General features: G+C 43.5%; 1 protein-coding gene across 35 annotated transcripts in view; it reads right to left on the minus strand.

Moving 5' to 3' along the window:
- clasp2 (cytoplasmic linker associated protein 2) overlaps positions 1-17731 on the minus strand; it is a 52023-nt gene that overhangs the window by 21648 nt on the left and 12644 nt on the right. For 32 of the 35 annotated variants that reach the window (XM_027287431.1, XM_019264230.2, XM_019264229.2 and 29 more), the window contains exons 6-10: positions 17219-17316; positions 13353-13423; positions 2728-2859; positions 276-349; positions 87-179 (exon numbers count right to left, since the gene is read on the minus strand). In XM_027287431.1, the coding sequence (XP_027143232.1) occupies positions 87-179; positions 276-349; positions 2728-2859; positions 13353-13423; positions 17219-17316 (468 nt within the window). Of the gene's footprint in view, positions 1-86; positions 180-275; positions 350-2727; positions 2860-3874; positions 4073-10033; positions 10206-13352; positions 13424-14051; positions 14642-17218; positions 17317-17731 lie in introns of those variants that run through there. The other 3 variants (XM_019264247.2, XM_019264246.2, XM_019264245.2) reach the window with 3 other exon arrangements.

The raw sequence follows: 17731 nt of genomic DNA on the forward strand, positions 1-17731 counted from the left end.
ATAATTGAAACAAAGCAGAGCACAAAAGAGGTTAATTCATCGATATAACTGAAAAAAGGAGATGTGTTGAAGGTGAATCTACTGACAGCGATGGCTCTCTGGTCCCAGTCGTGTTTGTCATCAGAGCAGATCTCACGGATCTTGTTCAGGTTGTCTTCAAGATCCCTCGATGAGTAGATCTACAAAAGGAGAAACAAGCAGACAAAGAGTGTCTCAGTCTGGCCTCTATAGTTTGGTTATTAAATGTGTGATTGTCTGTCCTGTGTGTAGTGTACCTGGACAGGAGGGACATCTGTGAAGGATTTAATGAAGTCCTCTTCATCAATTCCCCCGGCACTTTCCTTGGAGACTGAAAAAAAAACAAAAAACAGAGTTGATTAATGTGTGTGCACATTTACGGCATAGGATTTCTTCGCAGCTTGGTTTTGTGATTCTGGTTTAACTAAAAAAAACAAAACACGAGCACATTTCAAATTACACAGTTAAGTAGTGGGAGCAGCCTGTGTTTCTAATGCACTTCCTGGCAGTAATGGGCATGTCAATCATATTTCTCAGGGGGCTGGAAGCTCTGTGGACCACTCCTCCTACAACCCCTGACTATGGAAGAAGAGAGCAGAGGGAAAGACGAGACAAAGAAAGAACGAAAAACTGGGATGGGAGCAGTTCAAGAAGATGAGATTATTAATAAAGTGCTTAGAGAGAAGAAGAAGAAGCTGAGGGGAAGGTGGAGGAGAGCTGAGTACAAACAGAGGGAACGGCAGTACAAACGTATCCTCTCCTCCTTCTCCCTGGGGCTGGCTTAAATATCAGGCTGTGCCACAAAGACATGTCAAATCTAAACTCTACATGACCCTCAGAGAGCTGGGGAGCATCGATGTAGCCAGGCACCGTCCTCTGTTATCGTCTGGGAGTAACATGGCAGCAGCCTGGTTATAAAAACCCACCTAACAACACCCTATTACCATTTTTAATCATTTTTATTGCCAGCTCCAATAAATGAAAAAACTTCACGGCATGTTATAAGAGTGAGCAGTTAAGACTGCAATAATAATCATCACAATTATATTTATTGCAGATGCTTTCACAATTGTGAGAAACAACTTTAATGTGAGAAGCAAGTGTTTAATCATATAAACAGATTTGGGAGATCATTAACCAGCACTATGAAAAAAAAGTTGACTGCTGTGATTGAAGACTGTTGTTAAAGCAACCACTGAGTCATGCCCTGGTACTTATCTTTCCACATAACAATAATAATAATATATTTTATTTAAAAATGAAAAAACTTGAGACTTTTCTTTCTTGCTGGAGCGGCAGGTGAGGATGAGGGTCCGGGTCACTGTGGTAAAGACTCAGCCTTGGTACATGGTACATGCTCTTCCAGGCGAGCTACAGCCGTCACCCTCTCCTGCCATTTATTAGCTAAATTGAAATATCTGTCTCATGTCTGAATCCACTGCCAGACTGTGTGGGCGTACTTTCATCAAAACGCTATAACATATCCTGATACAGTAGAGTAAAAGCCAAACTCATCCCCTTAGAAACAAGCATGTCAAGGTTTTAGCGCCTATGAAAAATACCCATCATGCCCTTGACTTCAGCCTCCGATCAATATAACTGTAATGATCCAAGCGACAAGAGATTACAGTCTTGTGTTTCCAACCAACAAAGCGACGTACGAGGACTCAGACAGATTGCTTGCTTGTAAAATATTTACACCTACGCATGAATGTGCGCATGTAGGATATATGTGAGAGTGCTGACACAGACACATCAGCGGGCAGCAGGAAACTGACCGCACGGTCATGGGAATGCAGCTTTGTTCCAATAAAGACAGACAAAAAAAAAAAATCAATACATGCAAAGACGAAGCAAACAGGACGGAGACTGATTATAACATAAGTGTATCAGATTTCTGAAGACACAGAGGGAGTGTTGGGGTGTCACTAAGGACATCTTCTTACTCAAGTCTTTGCTTCTTCTAGCAGCCTCCATAGTCTCTATTCTGTGGCCTCCAGTAATATACTGACAGAGAACCACGACCTGGAAACATTGGACCAACACCAAACTGTCTCTGAGCAAGAAGACCACATTTTGTTTCAGATGCATTTAGGCCAAAAAGAAAAACCCAAAGAGGACAGACAATGTGGTTGAGGGTCATTTTACTTGACACTCAAACACAATTTGAAAACTCCAAAGCTGTGAAATGACTAAGAGTTCTTTCCAAATCATTTTGTAAGAAGGTTTTACAGCACAGTAACTGTAAAGTGTTGAGAAAATGTGAATCAGATTTCCTGTCAACAAACCCCTCACAGCACCGAGCTACTGAACAGCTCAAGTATTCAGGTTGCACAGAATAATAGCCTAACAATAACCAACATTAATTCCTGTTGTGGTTATACAGTACATCAGTCATTCAAGAAGGAAAACAGTCACTTCCTCACAAAAGGAGGATACTGGTCAATTCTTAATGACGCTTTACGGCCTTGAACTCTTCAGGCTCTTTGTCAGGCAGCGGGATGTCAAGTATTTCTGCATTCAATAAGCTACTGAATCAAATAGTGACAGAAATGTCAAATGTAATGATGCTGATCATTTTCAATTACCACTACTCATGAATGAATGATATAAACACCACTTTCTCATTCTCACAACTTATGAGGAAACAGATGGACTCAGTGTGTCCGCCTTCATTGTGTGTGTGTAAATGTACGATAAGTTAAATACCTAGCTTGCCACCGGTAGCGCTGGGCCTGCGTGCAGCCGAGGTCTCTGCAGGCTTCTTGGGAACTTTTGGGACCTTGAAGGCCGTGGAGGAACGATTCCCATCAACACTGTCGTCATCTTCAAAGCTACGATCTGGAAAGAGAGATAAGAGAGTCGAGTGTTACCATCCGCACTAGTAGGAACTTTTTGCAGAGTCTCAGCAAATGTTGTTATTGCTATTAAGTTCTTTAGACAATATTGGAAATCATCATCATCAAAAAAAGAGACAATAAAAATCATTATTACACACCACATACAGAAAAAAGATCAACATGTACTCTCCCCAAACAATATGTTGAAATCTGATTAAATAAGAACATATTCAATAATTTAAACCCTCAGGTTCTTTCGAAGCATTTCACAGCACCTTTGATTTTATTTGATTTTGTGTCGAGCATCAAAAAGCTAAAGGCCAGTTGAAGTAAAGATGAAAAGCAGAGGATGGAGTCTACAGAGAGCTTGGTCAGGAATCACTAAATCTATACTAATTACAAACACAACACCGGTTAGAAGAAAAACGCCGACCCACACACACGTATCTCCTTCTAAGAGCCAAGAAGACGCATGCCAAGTCATGTGATCGTGTCCATTTGTGACTGACAGAACTCTCTGGAATGTAAACCCCCAATCTGCATGCTATCCGAAATGAGGCTAGCAAGTAAGCTAACACTGAAAGTTGAACACATCGGCAGACGATGGTGCAGCATTTTTAAACGTGCATCTACCAGCCAAAAACACTTGTGGACGACAATATGTGGGCACACGCACAGATGAAACTGTTGGCATAGGAATGCAGTTGCGCTCTGGTCGCTCTGACAACCAGCCGTGAAGAAATGCGCCAAAGCCACCACCCTACACCTTGACTCATGCATCAACTTACCTACACACACCATCAACATGCTAAATCAACTGACAGGTACGTGTGTGTATGTGTGTGTGTGCATACAAGCCAAATGTTCACCGTGTTTTGCAGAGCGTAATGTGTCAGGCTAAGTGAACATGTAAAGAAGCAGACATGTACATCCTTTACGGCGAATCGACGACCAGCATACACACAGTCATCGACACACACACACACCAACACACCCAGATCCATCCCTGCACTCACAGTCACAGATCCGCTGGCAGATGAGGCGCCTCATGCTTCTGGGAGGGCGTGGTATTGGGGTCCCCCCTCTTCTCCAAACCGTACCCCGAGACACATACACACACGCCTCACACACACTTCATAGTGGGGCTAAAAGCTGCACACACACACACACACTCCTCACGTCGCCGTCCAAATACCCCTCCACCCATTCAAGTGCCGGCATTTTCTTTCACTCTCTCTCTCTCTCTCTCTCTATCTATTCCATCCCTCCCTCCCTCCCTCCCTCCCTCTCTCCCAGCATCTCTCCTCCTTCCCTCAGCAGCCTCGCAGCCAATCAGGCGAGAGGTGACATCATAGTGTTGCAGCCAGTGCGGAGGCAGGACTATGGATGTGTGTGTGATGGGAGAGAAAGGGACACACACACACACACACACACACACACACACACACACACACGCTTCAGGAATATTAACAGGGCTTCTCTGTGTCCCTGCCAGACCAGCTAACCTAAACTCATTACCATTGACAACACACACTCTCCGGCCTCTTACACCTCCCTCTCGCACACACATGCAATTGTCAACAACCTCTTAACACACTTTTTGTGCTGCTGCTACATTTACCTGCGAGACAAGATACACATTCACTTCACTCCCTCTCATATTTACGTTCACTCTCTTTCTTCATGTGCACAAAGGAACAAAGGATGATGGAGCAATGATCAAAGGAGGGATGTGGGGAGGGTGAAGGGGGAGAAGACCACACCCCTCCATCTGAGGCCTTGACCCACACACACACACACAGACACACACACACACACACACACACACACACAGACACACGTACATGAAATAAAACAACTATAAAAAAGGTTAAAGTGGCAACTTTCAGCTTTCATTTGAGGGTGTATGCATCCACATCAGGTAAACAGTGGAGAACCTGAAGCCCAGTGTGTGTGAAGTAACCTATTTTTAAAGGGACCAAAATGTGTAAACAAAAGAAAGTCATTGTTTTTAAAGCTAGGTCTTCTTTACAACCATCTAACTGAACACTGCAGCCATGTACCCATCTAGCTTGTTTTCTGGGATTTTTGTGTCCACCTCCAAAATTTGGGGTGCTATGGATAAAGAAAAAGGCTACAGTGTCTAAATATACTAGACTCTTTATCCAATATATGATGTAAGAAGTGCCAAACATTTACTAAAATGCACCCAAAAGTGAGTTTCAACCTGAAAATCATTGTTTAATTTACAATCTTATGGAGCCAAAATGAAATAAATAAATGCCGTGTAACTATTTTACTTTCTAGAATCAAACACACTGAAATCATGTTTGGTCTTCTAAAAAAAACAGATGAGATACTTTTGTTTTTAATGGGCAGCAGCACATCATCGTGCAACCCTGGGTCTCAATTGATTGTTAGGGGTCAGCATTAGGGGTCAAAGTTCAAGGGCCAAGAGGACAACAAGACCCCTGGTCACATGATGAACATCATTATGAAACAGGTTCCTACACAAGTAACATTCATGAAGAAGATAATAAAGAAATGTGGTTGGTGTTGACAGTTAAATCTGTGTATAAAGACACTGGCAGGAGTGAATGAATTCGCACTATCAGACATCAGTGTAGTGGATTTAATTGCTTTCTAACAAAACCCACGGGCCCATTAGCAATAGTCAGTCATGCATCGAGGGTCTTGGCATTGATTAGCATCGCTGTTAGCATGATTTGCATCTCTTGCGTTTGTCTAGTCAGACCCCACGGGACTAAATGTCTCCGGGTGAAGGGCAGAGCAAAGACACTGGAGGGAGTGGGAGATAGAGAGAGATTGGGAGGGAGGTGGGCGGTGGAGAGAGAGAGAGAGAGAATCCCTTGTAGAGCGCAGACAGCACACGTGTTGTTACCATGGCGACCTGCACAGACCAGCTTCTCAGATGAATAGGGCAGCAAACATGAGAAAAAAAAAGATGCTCAGTAAGCCCGCTCGCACACATACACACATCCAATTTAGATTAATCAACAGTTGGATTTACTGTTTATTCATTGGCTTCACGTTTGTTTATTAAATTAAATTAGGATGGATGGTTTTGATGGGAAGCATCGGTGGGTTCAAATAATAAGGCCTATACACACACATACACACGCACAGAGACAGAGACACACACATATATATATATACACCCACACACAATCACAGTGAGAGATATCTGCTCCACCGTGTGCCAGGCGGCGTTGCCATGGAAACTCCATGCCGAGAACTTGCTCCTCGCTCCATTTCAAAAGAACAGTCAAAAAAAGAGGAGATGAGCTGACTGGCTTTGACACACAGATCTGACAGCTGTCCAGAAATAAATCAACCGGTGGTCGAGTTACAGACACGTTAAAAACACATCCGCGAAAACATGCACCAGCGCCCCTCGCTGTGCCGATCCCTAATCTGTGGTTGTTCGGAGGAAGTAAAACACATGAATTGTTTTTCGGAAAGAGTTAAGATGAAGACAAACTGAAAGATAAAAATTTGATCACGATCTCACAAATCATTCAGGGATTAAATAACAGATCTAAGAACAACAAACAAATATTCTGTTGTCACCACGTGGTGGCAGCACTGGCTCTGTTTTAAGCAAATTATTAAAAAATAAATAAATCTCCAAACACAGAAGAACAGAGCATCCCGCTGCATTATAGAGAGGACAGAGGATGAGGACGAGTGTGTGCGTTCTCAACTCAACAGTAACAACACAGTTATTAGATTATGTTTGAATTTAAGGCTGAACGTTTATAAGCCAGAGTGGAAATATTATGGGATTAATATATTTCTTACTGGAACACTGAAGTAAAGCCAATAAAGTAAAACCACTTCAAATAAAAAACAGCCACAGAGTTCACCAACAGTAGAGCTCGAATGATCCATAACTCGGTACTTTTACTTACTTCCCTGCTCACTGGCGGGATCATCATAACCAACAAAAATAAACATAAAAATAGAGGTTTTTGTAACCAAACACAGTCAGAAAGAACAATGGTGAGAGAGTAACAGACCCAGCAGTTCACATGGTGATGTCCAAAACTAAATCTGACCAGCAAAGTCTGTGCTAACATGCAACAAGCCCACACAGTGCTACTCTTAGTATAAACCTATTCAAGCACAGTCACATTACTCCATGCAAACCTTGCTTAACCAGAAAGTGAACAAAGTCTTAAAGCACTGGGACGTCTCATGACGTCATCACACGTATTACAGCTGAAAATTTCAACATGTGAGGAATTAGAGGGACTACACAGAAAGCCTGTGTTTGTGCTGATCTGAGCTGCAGGGGGGGGAACAGAAAGTGTCACGTATTCCCACTGAGGAGCATGTGACAGTGTGCAGAGAGTCCCATGAAAGAGATGACACACACAAAGTTATTTTGACAATGGCACGGCGCTCAGATGAGAATGACTATTAGTAAGAAGGACACGAGTAGCGAGCTGCAAGAACTGGGACAAAAGCTGTTAGAAAGCTCATGACTGCACCAGCTCCAAAGTAAACTTATAAGAGTATGTGTGTCACTATAAAACTAGACTGTGAAACCCAGAGCTGTTCCTGCAGTAAGCTGCTATGTCCAGATACAATTGCTAAAAAGTACAATTACTACGTCTTTAAATTTAGCAATTATTACTGTATAAGGTAAATTGTTAGATTTATGCAGCACACATATGTCATAAAGGCATTCATCTTAAGTTTTCTTATCAATACTGACTGTATAGGTAATCTGTAGGAATTAAAATGACACTACACAAATGGCAGAAGATCTGTGTTGGTCGATTGTTGCTTGGTTCAAGCATTCAGTAGGTTCTGGGATGGAGAGTGAAAAGAGGGAAGAGAGAGTGAGAGAGACTAATGTTCAGTTCTGTATCCTCTAATAAGAGACAGACAGCTCCATTTCCAGCACAGCTCAGGGAAAATGAACTCCTTAAATGAAAACACACACACACACACAGTCTCACACACACACACACAGGTGTAATTTGAGTCCCAATTCCAAGTCGAGGGAGAGGGATAAACCATAATATTCAGAGGAAAGCTTTGCCATGGCAACCAGCCTAGCCTAGAAACGGGGTCATGGTTTCCTTTGCAGAGCTGGAGATGCACTGAAGCAGAATGAGCATGTCTGAGAGAGAGAGAGAGAGAGAGAGAGAGAGAGAGAGAGAGAGAGAGCGAGAGAGAGAGAGAGAGAGAGAGAGAGCGAGAGAGAGAGAGAGAGAGAGAGAGAGCGAGAGAGAGAGAGAGAGAGAGAGAGAGCGAGAGAGAGAGAGAGAGAGAGAGAGAGCGAGAGAGAGAGAGAGAGAGAGAGAGAGAGAGAGAGAGAGAGAGAGAGAGTGAGTGTGTGTGTGTGTGTGTGTGTGTGTGTGTGTGTGGGTCAGTCCCTGTCAACACTGAAGCACTGTGCAAGCAGTGAAAGCTGCTGCTGATGGTCAGTTTGCGAGGCACCTAATATCTCTGGGCTTCTATGGTATGTGTGTGTGTGTGTGTGTGTCTGTGTGTGTGTGTGTGTGTGTGTTCACACAGGCACATGTTCAGATGGGACCAAATAACATTAAGTGAGTAGCGAGGATGGCGCTAGCGGCACTGACATGCTTTACTTTCGTATGCACAGACACTGGAAACAAGTTTCACACAAACTACAGGATGTACATAATTAATAATCGATTAATTATCAATTTAATAGGGTTATTTTAATTTGGGTTCAGTTTGATTTTGTCCAGTCTGTGTTGTAGGTCAGTTATTTTGTCTTCTTGGTGAGTTTAAGTTATAATTTTGAAGTCGTGGCACAAATGTCTTTTATCTATTCATGTGCAGATTTTTATATATCCAGATGAGATCTTGTAGAAACAATGCCAGGGTGCGTTGAAACTGTTCTGGTGGCACGTTGTTGCCCAACACTATAACTGTAACTGTATTGTTTGAGTATTTTCTTATACAGCTTGTATAATGTTAGCTGACTTAATAAATGGAGTTTCTGATTTAAAATGTAGTACTTTAAATAATATAATATAATAATAATATAATAGAATATAAGATAATATAATATATATAATATAATATAATATAATATAATATAATATAATATAATAATCAGACATAATGTCATGATAGATGTTTTTCTGTGTGTCTGTTCCCTGAAGATGTCTTTTCATATTTTTCATGTTTGACATAAAGCAGTGTAGGCCCATTTGGGATGTGCCAAATGTTTTGCATGACGTGGAAATAAAAACATACTAATACTAAAGCAAAGATCCATAAGTTATATCATTTTGTTCCTCCACTGCGCTGCCATACAAGATGATGTTAAGCAACTGTGTGGTTTTCAAAACGTCCGGAAAGTAGAGACCTAAAATTCTCTCTGATTATATTTCATCTAAATTTAACATCCATCTATAACAAATGCCTTTTTCTGCTGTCACACTGTGGTAGTTATTTTGGTCTAATGTGGCAGGAAACCTGCTCTTGAAGGCTGGAGTCAAGACAAACAGACTCGAGTTATAATGGACCATATCTTCACAATAACTGATTACTCACCATTAACAATTATCCACCAATGGATGGATTACTTAAAATCCAAGCACATATGTTTCAGGAAGGCTGCCAACACAGAACAGCCAATACTACAGCCACAGAAAGAGTTTGAGTGGAAGAGAAAAAAAGCAGAAAATGAGAGGCTGCAAACCAAACTAACTGAAGAAAATGTAGCTGAATCCCAGCAGAATATTCACTGTGAGCTTAGAAAGGTGAATACTGTACCACGTAACTATGACTGATATCCTGGGTTCAAGTCAGGCCTCAGGCTGAACGTCATAACAAGCAAGTCTCTCCCAGACATGTCCTGTCTCTCCTTTATATGAATTTTAATAAGCACACAGAAATCCAACTAGGGAAACACTAGGACACACACACTTGCGCATGTCCTATATATCTAGAAACACACACACAGACGCAGTACAGTGCGATGGAGACATTTTAGGACACCCCAGTTTTGCCTGCGCCCGTGCAGATGTAGTCCAGAGCACTTGGAGTGAAACTCCTCAGAGTTTAAGCTGATTTCAGTCTAAAACCATATGCTGACAAGCCTTTGTCTGCGTGCCAGCATGCACAGCCAGATGAGATTAAACACACTAGTACATAGACACACTTACCATTGCCATCATCCCCGACTGTCATGGTTACACAACTTCCTGTTGTCTTTGTATTTGCTCCTCTCCCTCTGTTCTCTCCTTTGTTTTCTCCTCTACCTCCTATCCTCGCTCATCATTTGCTCAATCTCTCTCTGTCTCTGTCATGATGAATCAGGGAGAGGCAGTGATAGGCACAGCGCTGTGACTCGCCTACTGCGAGAGATCTCTGTCAGCTTCCTCCCCTCAATACTTTGCCCTCCCCTGCTTACCTCCCTCCCTCCCTCCCTCCCTCCTTCTCTCTGCAACAGCTGCCTTAAACCCTTTAGAGCAAACGCCAAGAGCTGGCCTAAAAGAGATGTGGGGCAAGGGCACGTAGGAACAAATCTGTGTTTGTGTGTGTGTGTGTGTGTGTGTGTGTGTGTGTGAGATATAAGCCGGTGTCGTGAGGTTGGTCCTGTACTCAGAGGTGGATTTCTTGGTAGCTTCTTGGAGTGTTTAAATAAAAACACACACACACTCATGCACACTCATGCACATCACACTCTGTTTCTGACCTTGCACTGCCCCTTTTGGTAGATTTTCTCGACAAAAATAGAGTTGCCTGTGAGCTGCAGGCTGACCAGTGCTGAGTGCCAAACATGAATTCAGAAGGCAGGAACAAGTTGAGGAAACTAACAGACTCCAGCATTATTTTTTTACTCAAAAGGAAGATTCACAGTTGCTTTGTATGCGAGAGAAAGTTAAAGTCAAACTAGGATCTGAAACCATTAGTTCATTGACAGAAAATATTTGATAATTGATTAATTGTTTAGTAATTTCTCAGGCACAACTGACACTTATGACCTTAGTCCTTCTTCCCTCTTCTTTTCCTTCTTCAACAGTAAACTGTATCTGGCTATTTTCATCATAGATTGATCTTTTGATGATTTTCATTCTGAAGTGGTTGGTCAATTTTGGGTTTTAGAAAAATTCGAATTGGAATTTTTCAAAACGACTGGCATGAAAAAAGATAATTTGTTCCAGCCCTTCTATGCAGGGACGAAAATGTACCAACAATTTACTGTCGTGTGCCTCTGAGCAGCTGACAAGCTGGAGTAGCTGCCATATATACGAAAGAAAGAAGCTTAAGTGCACTTGAGGTGGCAGCCAAGGCCAAACAGTGAGGCATGAAGCCAAAGTTCACCCTGATGAGCATCTGTCGTCACTTTCGCTTACTTACTCAGACTTACTTTGGATATGTGGTCAACGCATTTTAATGGAGTGATTTAAGATCGACACGCAACAGAAATTAAAACATACAAATACTTTGATTGGTTCACCAGCGGTCACGATTGTCGAGCCATCAGCGGCTCTATTAGCATCTAAGCTGCTGTCCTACCCTGCAGGTGAAGCTTCAGTGTTTCAGGTTGTAGATTATTAAAAATGACAAATTATAAATTATTGATGGGACAATCCATTGTGATAAACACAAAAATACTAACAGGACGGACCAACAAAGTACTGACAAGATACAACAAGACAGTAAAAAAAAAAGATGACATCACTGATGACATCACACAAAACACTGACACAATCATGTGCCCTAAAACACAACTTAATCCCTCGAGGTAGGAGTTCAAAGTAACACTCCCTCCATCCCTCTGCTGCCACCAGAGACAGCATCATGGCAACTCCATCCACTACACACCCTGAGCTCTCCTCCATGTCTCTCTCCCTGCAAGTAAACAGACTGCAATAGCCGACCGACCTCTGCTGTCGCTGTTAGACACATCGATACAGCCTACAGGTACTAACAGCCAATGACAGACACCGACAACAAAAATTTTGCTCTGAGCTGTTTAAATGAGGCAAGAGTACGAAAGAGTAAAAAGTCATGTTCAAGTGAGGGGGGGCCACTGATGATTTGGGGCACAAAGCGAGCCAGCCTGCCAACCAAAGTGTTTTCGCACCTGAGCTCATATACGCAGAGATTGATAGACTAGGGGGGCAGTAGATGCACGGCGTGGGGTGATAGGCACTGCCGAATACAACAAGGCTGGGAGGGATAATGGGAGGCTTGCATCAGCCTCCATTTGGACCCAGGCAGGGGCCTCGTTGTCAGCATAGGTTTGAAGCCCGTAAGCCAAAGCTCTCAGGTTACTTGCCCAACAGTGTAATTGGACAGTTAAGAATTTATTTGACTCGGATACAATCGTGCAAGCACACAGTCGGGCTTTTTGAAATGTGGCATTATTTGCTGCACTTGAAAGTATATCCACTGGTATTAAAGCTTTTGATGGATTCTGTACTTATTTCACAATTATCAGTAGTAACAACACAATTCAATAACTTGGAAAGAAAGAGAAAAAAAAGTCTTTATTTTGGACCTTTGAGACAAAGATCCTAAATTACACAACTCCTTTTTATCATTTTAATGTTGTATGAATAAAAAAACAATGCAGTGCTGCTAATCTTGGATAAAACAACAGGGGTGCACTAATTTAACTTTCTCTCTCCTGATACCAACTCTGCGTATCTGCTCACCCCAAAGGAGTGCTCTCTTTTCCCAATTTAAAATCTGTTCACTGACTGTGATCGGAATTGTTTTCTATTGTGGTAACATCAGGTCAGAGACTGCAGTGGCGGCAGCCTGTCGTGACTGAATGGAAGCAATACATAAACATGAAACATAAAGTTTTATCACGCTGAAAGAATCTGCGTCAGTCACATCATAGCCGATCCCTAATCCCCCCCGCTGAGGACCTCGCTATAAACGGCAGATTTGTGGATGGACACAGCACAATACAAGTTAACAGCCTCTCTTGCCAACTATCAATAGACACCACTTTGTGGATCAATATTAAATGAACAATTTTCACACTTCCAAACATCAGAAAATTGCATGGGTGTCATTAAAGGGCTAATGCACCAACATTTATATTCTGACAAGCGCAAACAACAAAGTGAAACACTGCTGTGAGCGGTGTCTTCAATACCACCAACTTTCCATGGTCACACAGTTCTGACACAGATCTACAGCCCATTCTTCTAGTGGACAGCGAAACAGCAGCAGCCGCCTTCGGCTCAGGTCGAGCTCAACCGGAAAAATTCACAGCATCACACACACAGATTAAACCATTAATCCTGTTAGGTCCTCTTACAGGAGCTTGTGGCAACAAACACAACCACAAGAGCACATGCCGATATAAAAGACGCACAAGCACCCATTGACACACACTCTTCTTTTCAAATACACACCCGATACAGTAAACGGTAAAAACATCTTGACAACACGACTGAGCTCGGTGATTTTCTGAGTCCGGAGCAACAGTGACAAAATAAACGAGAAAAAGGCACTGACCGTGACTTGGGCTGAGAGCCATGTTGCCTGAATTCAAGGCTTCATCAAAACGAGCGAATAACGTCTGCAACCTGGAAGGAAAGAGAAGACACGTTAGAACAAAAAACAGATGTATGATACACAGCAAAGGCAATGAAAAAAATATAATTGCAGAAACTGATAAATACAAATGAGACTGAAGTAGAGAAACTCAATTATCTTTATCGACACACACACACAGACAGACAGGCGAGGCGCTGTGAATCCTGACTGAAAGTATCATGAGCAGCAACATGTGGACACAGCCTGCCCGCCTGTCTGCGGGTGGGTGTGTCTATTATGTCAGTCACATGAAGCTGCAGCAGCGACATGACAAGATTCCTCCTGACATCCTGCTTGGCACCAAACGCACACACACACAAACGCACGCACAATCTTAAGTCAGATCAACTCAGTCATGTGATGTGATGTACAGGTAACAGGGCTGTCGGCATGTTAATAACACATCTATCCCAATCACAGGCGAGTCGAGCTCAAATTACATCTTTGCACGAGTAACAGCCTGAGACGTCTCCTGGACACCGAGCAGTGTCGATACACACTGGTCACACATGACTGGTGTGAAGAAAACACAACAGACACAATGACCCATGTCCAGTAACATGCCCTAATGTCTCCTTGGCAAAAGGATAGCACACAAGAATAAAGAGTCATACACACCGTCCTCAGTTTGTCTGTCTCTGTCTTTCTTTTGCTGTCCACAACTACCCAACAGCTTAGCAGCTCCTGATAAGTGACGATTAGCGTTGCAACTGGCTGCTCAGCCGTGCAGTGTTTTCACGTGGTTCCCTTTTCCTTCATTAGCATTTTAATTTGCCTATTCTGTTCAGAAACGGCCCCGGCCTTCAGTCTTCGATAGTTGTTTGCCTCAGTATTTCCCAGTGGACTGATTAAAAGGTTGCTGCGTTGCTGCGCAACGTTGCATTAGCTCCCATGCTAGTGACACACTCCGGTCCTCGGCTTCCCTCAGCTCTTTGTATCCAACATGGTGCAGTGGCTCTGAGAGGAAGGGAGGGAGGGAAAAAAGACAGGAGGAGGGTGGGAGGGGACGGTGTGAGCGAGAAAGAGACCAAAGCACGCTACTGGCATACGACAAAGCACCACCTACTGTCGCAAATACGCACTGTATGCTAAACACACCGGCACACGCCCCCTCCCTCGATGAGATATCTCCACGGTGGTACACAGAGTTAAATCTCCGGCCGGGTCTTTGCATGTGTGTGTGAGACAGAGACAAGTGGGCCAGTTTGTGTGACGGGCAGCAAAGAGATTCAGTTACCCTTTACATAACCTCCCTCTTATACCCAGACACACACTCATCGGAGGGGGGAGGGGCTGTACAGCTAGCGGCAGACAGAAAGCAAGCCTGCTCCTCCCCCCTTTCTACGTCTCCTTCTCACCCCACTTGTCTGTATTCTCTTCTTTCTCTTCATTGTGTCAAGCTCCCACCTCGCTCTTTATATTTCTTAAATCCAGGATCACATCTCCTCGCTTGCGACATCGCCACTGCGAGCTCAGATCGACTGTCGTTTCAAAAGGGTCACGCCGAGTCCAGCAGAGATGACTCACGCCTTGAAGTTTCATCACCCCCTTCAACACAAAATGTGCACATGAGGCGGCTCTACTCAAAGCTCATTCAACCAGCGTTTGACCTACTGATAGAAGACTGTCACTGGTTAATCCCTTGTGTTTACTGTGAACAAAGCGCTTCAATTCACATCACTGCTAAAGTGTAGAAATATACACTCTTGTAGCACATCAGAGAAATACTACTATAAAGTTTTAGTTCAGTGCAACTGCCACACAATCAATCCAAGTAGTCTGACCCGTGCTGAACACGGGATGAGTTGGATCAAACAGCCAGGTCAGACGCTAACCCATTCAGACTGACAGCCAAAATGGGTTTAACCCGCATGTCACTGTCAGTCTGAAAGGGGTTACGACAGTCAGATGAGTGATCTCATCAATACACTGACCAGATGAACTGGAACTATTTTCCAAACCTGTTCTGATCATTTCAGTACGCCTTTAGGGTGAAACTTAATATTGAGTGATAAAAAGTCCATATCATTCAACTGATTGAGTCTGTAAACTACATATCTTGACCTTTACTACTCGGCCGTAAAGTTCAGCAGCCTCTAGACAGAACAACTTGTAGATACTGTTGAGTCTAGATGCTAAAGTCTGCCTCATGCGACTTTAAACTGGACCATTTTACTGGGAAATCACATTAAAATTGTGTGTGGCACTTAAGAGCTATTGAAGCATTCGGTCAGTTAAATCCTCGTCGTCTCCAAACCCTCGTCTCTGTCACCAGTCTGTCAGCAGCAGCTCCTGACGACAGCGGCTGATCAATCTGTCTTCACCAGGCTGTCTGACTCACTGCTGTAAACTCTACCGGGAAGAAATCAGCATTGTCTTTGTTGATTCATTCATTTATTCATTCATTTTGGGGGCATATGGCAGAATATGCCAAATAAGATCATGGCTGCAATAAGAACCTTGACTGATCTCTACTGATATCGCAAATAATCATAATTTCTGTGTAAAGTGGCCTTCAGATTGTCTGACCTGCATGAAAAATGTTGTTACACTCATTAGGTACAGTCTCCAGGCCTATTACTAATTGTTTGGGTTAGTAATCAACTTTTCATATAAACAAAATAAACACATTTTGTGTGTGATTTAATACTGTAGCCTTGGATACGATAAGGGGCGAGAGAGTGAGCCTAAAATCCCAAATGTCCTTTTGAGAATGATTAATACTGCAGGCGGTTGTAATCCAGACATGTCAAGGATGTCAAGCAGACTAACCCTGTGCTAGGAAATATGGTTTGAACATAAGAAATAAAATAAGAAGGCGGTCTTCCATCAGCTTCTCACTTATAGTCCTTCTGCTTGCTCTCTCCGCCTTTCCACCTCTGATTCTCGGCCTACACCTCCTTTCTCTTCATTATCTGATGCTAACTATGCAGAGCTGATATGTGATCTGGTCAGCAGGACCCTGGCTGCGGCCCTGCATTCCACCCAGCAACCATATACTAACACAAATACACTTTGATACACTCACACACACACAACCTCCAACCTAGCCTTCATGCAAATATTTTAAATCGTACAATACAAAAAAGGTTTCAGACCTTTTCAGCTTGTATGCGGAGGTTTGACAGATGCCGCCAGGCAAACACCAATCTGCAGAAATCCCACATCCACAGACAGACGTGTGTTTACACTGGAGACAGGCTTAATATGCACAACACATGACACATGGCCACAGCCAGCATTCACAGACGCAAGACTCATACTGAGCAGTCAGCACACAACACTGGCTGCTGCTTGGCTCTCACACATGGGAGAAAGAGCGAGAGGAGGTGGGTGGGGGGAGGAAAGGGGGTCACTGTGTGCTTAGAATAACCCTCAACCCGGCACATGTAACCAGGACGACCAAAGAAGGGCGAGACCACTCAATGGACCTCTTCAGATGACAAGAACACACACACACACACTTTCTCCCATTTTTCTCCAACTCTGTTACTCCACCCAAACGCCTTTGTGCCCCATCTGCCCCCTCCGACCCTCCTCCCCCGGTCAGTCAGCATTGTGCTCTGGATGAAAGTGGCTCTGTGTGTGTGAAGGGCAGAGTGGTGCATGGTGTGGCCTGGGACAGACTGAGTGCCAAGGCCACGGGACCCACAGACCCTCCACACAACTCATCCCTGCTGTGCGGAGTGGGAGCGCGCGCACGCACGCACACAAACACACACAAATATTACAAGAGCTCTAAAAGAGAGGGCCAATCAATAACCGACAAATAGGAAATAACTCACCGTGCAGCAGGCAGTCCTCTCTTCCCCAGGTCTGCTCTGACCCTCTCTCCAACATGACGATAAACATCCACCAGTGTCGTTATGGAGGCCTCACGTACCTACAGACAGCAGACATTAACCAAATTAACCCTACACACACAGACAAACATGAAGGTTTCTATGCTATACTAACATGTATGAATAGCAGTGCTTTAAGATTATGGTTCACTTCACTTTCATACAATCTTTCTCCGCTCTCTAGGATTACGGAGAGCCGCTAATGTAAACACATTAAAAAAATATAGCCTTAAGGGCCCATACTGATCCACCTAATGGGAGACATCTGATTTGCTAGTCATGTTGTGAGCGCTGTTGTGATTGGGTAATGGGATGCTGTTAAAGGGATTCTCTGCAACTGAGGGAGGGCGGGCCAGCTGAGGACGTTGATTGGTCAGGACAGCATGTGGGCAGATAATCATTGGGTAGACGATCGGAGCAGATTTCAGCTTTGGGGTGCAACTCCAGAGGAGGTTA

Source organism: Larimichthys crocea, chromosome XIII, assembly GCF_000972845.2.
Source record: "Larimichthys crocea isolate SSNF chromosome XIII, L_crocea_2.0, whole genome shotgun sequence".
NCBI classification, from domain to species: domain Eukaryota; kingdom Metazoa; phylum Chordata; class Actinopteri; family Sciaenidae; genus Larimichthys; species Larimichthys crocea.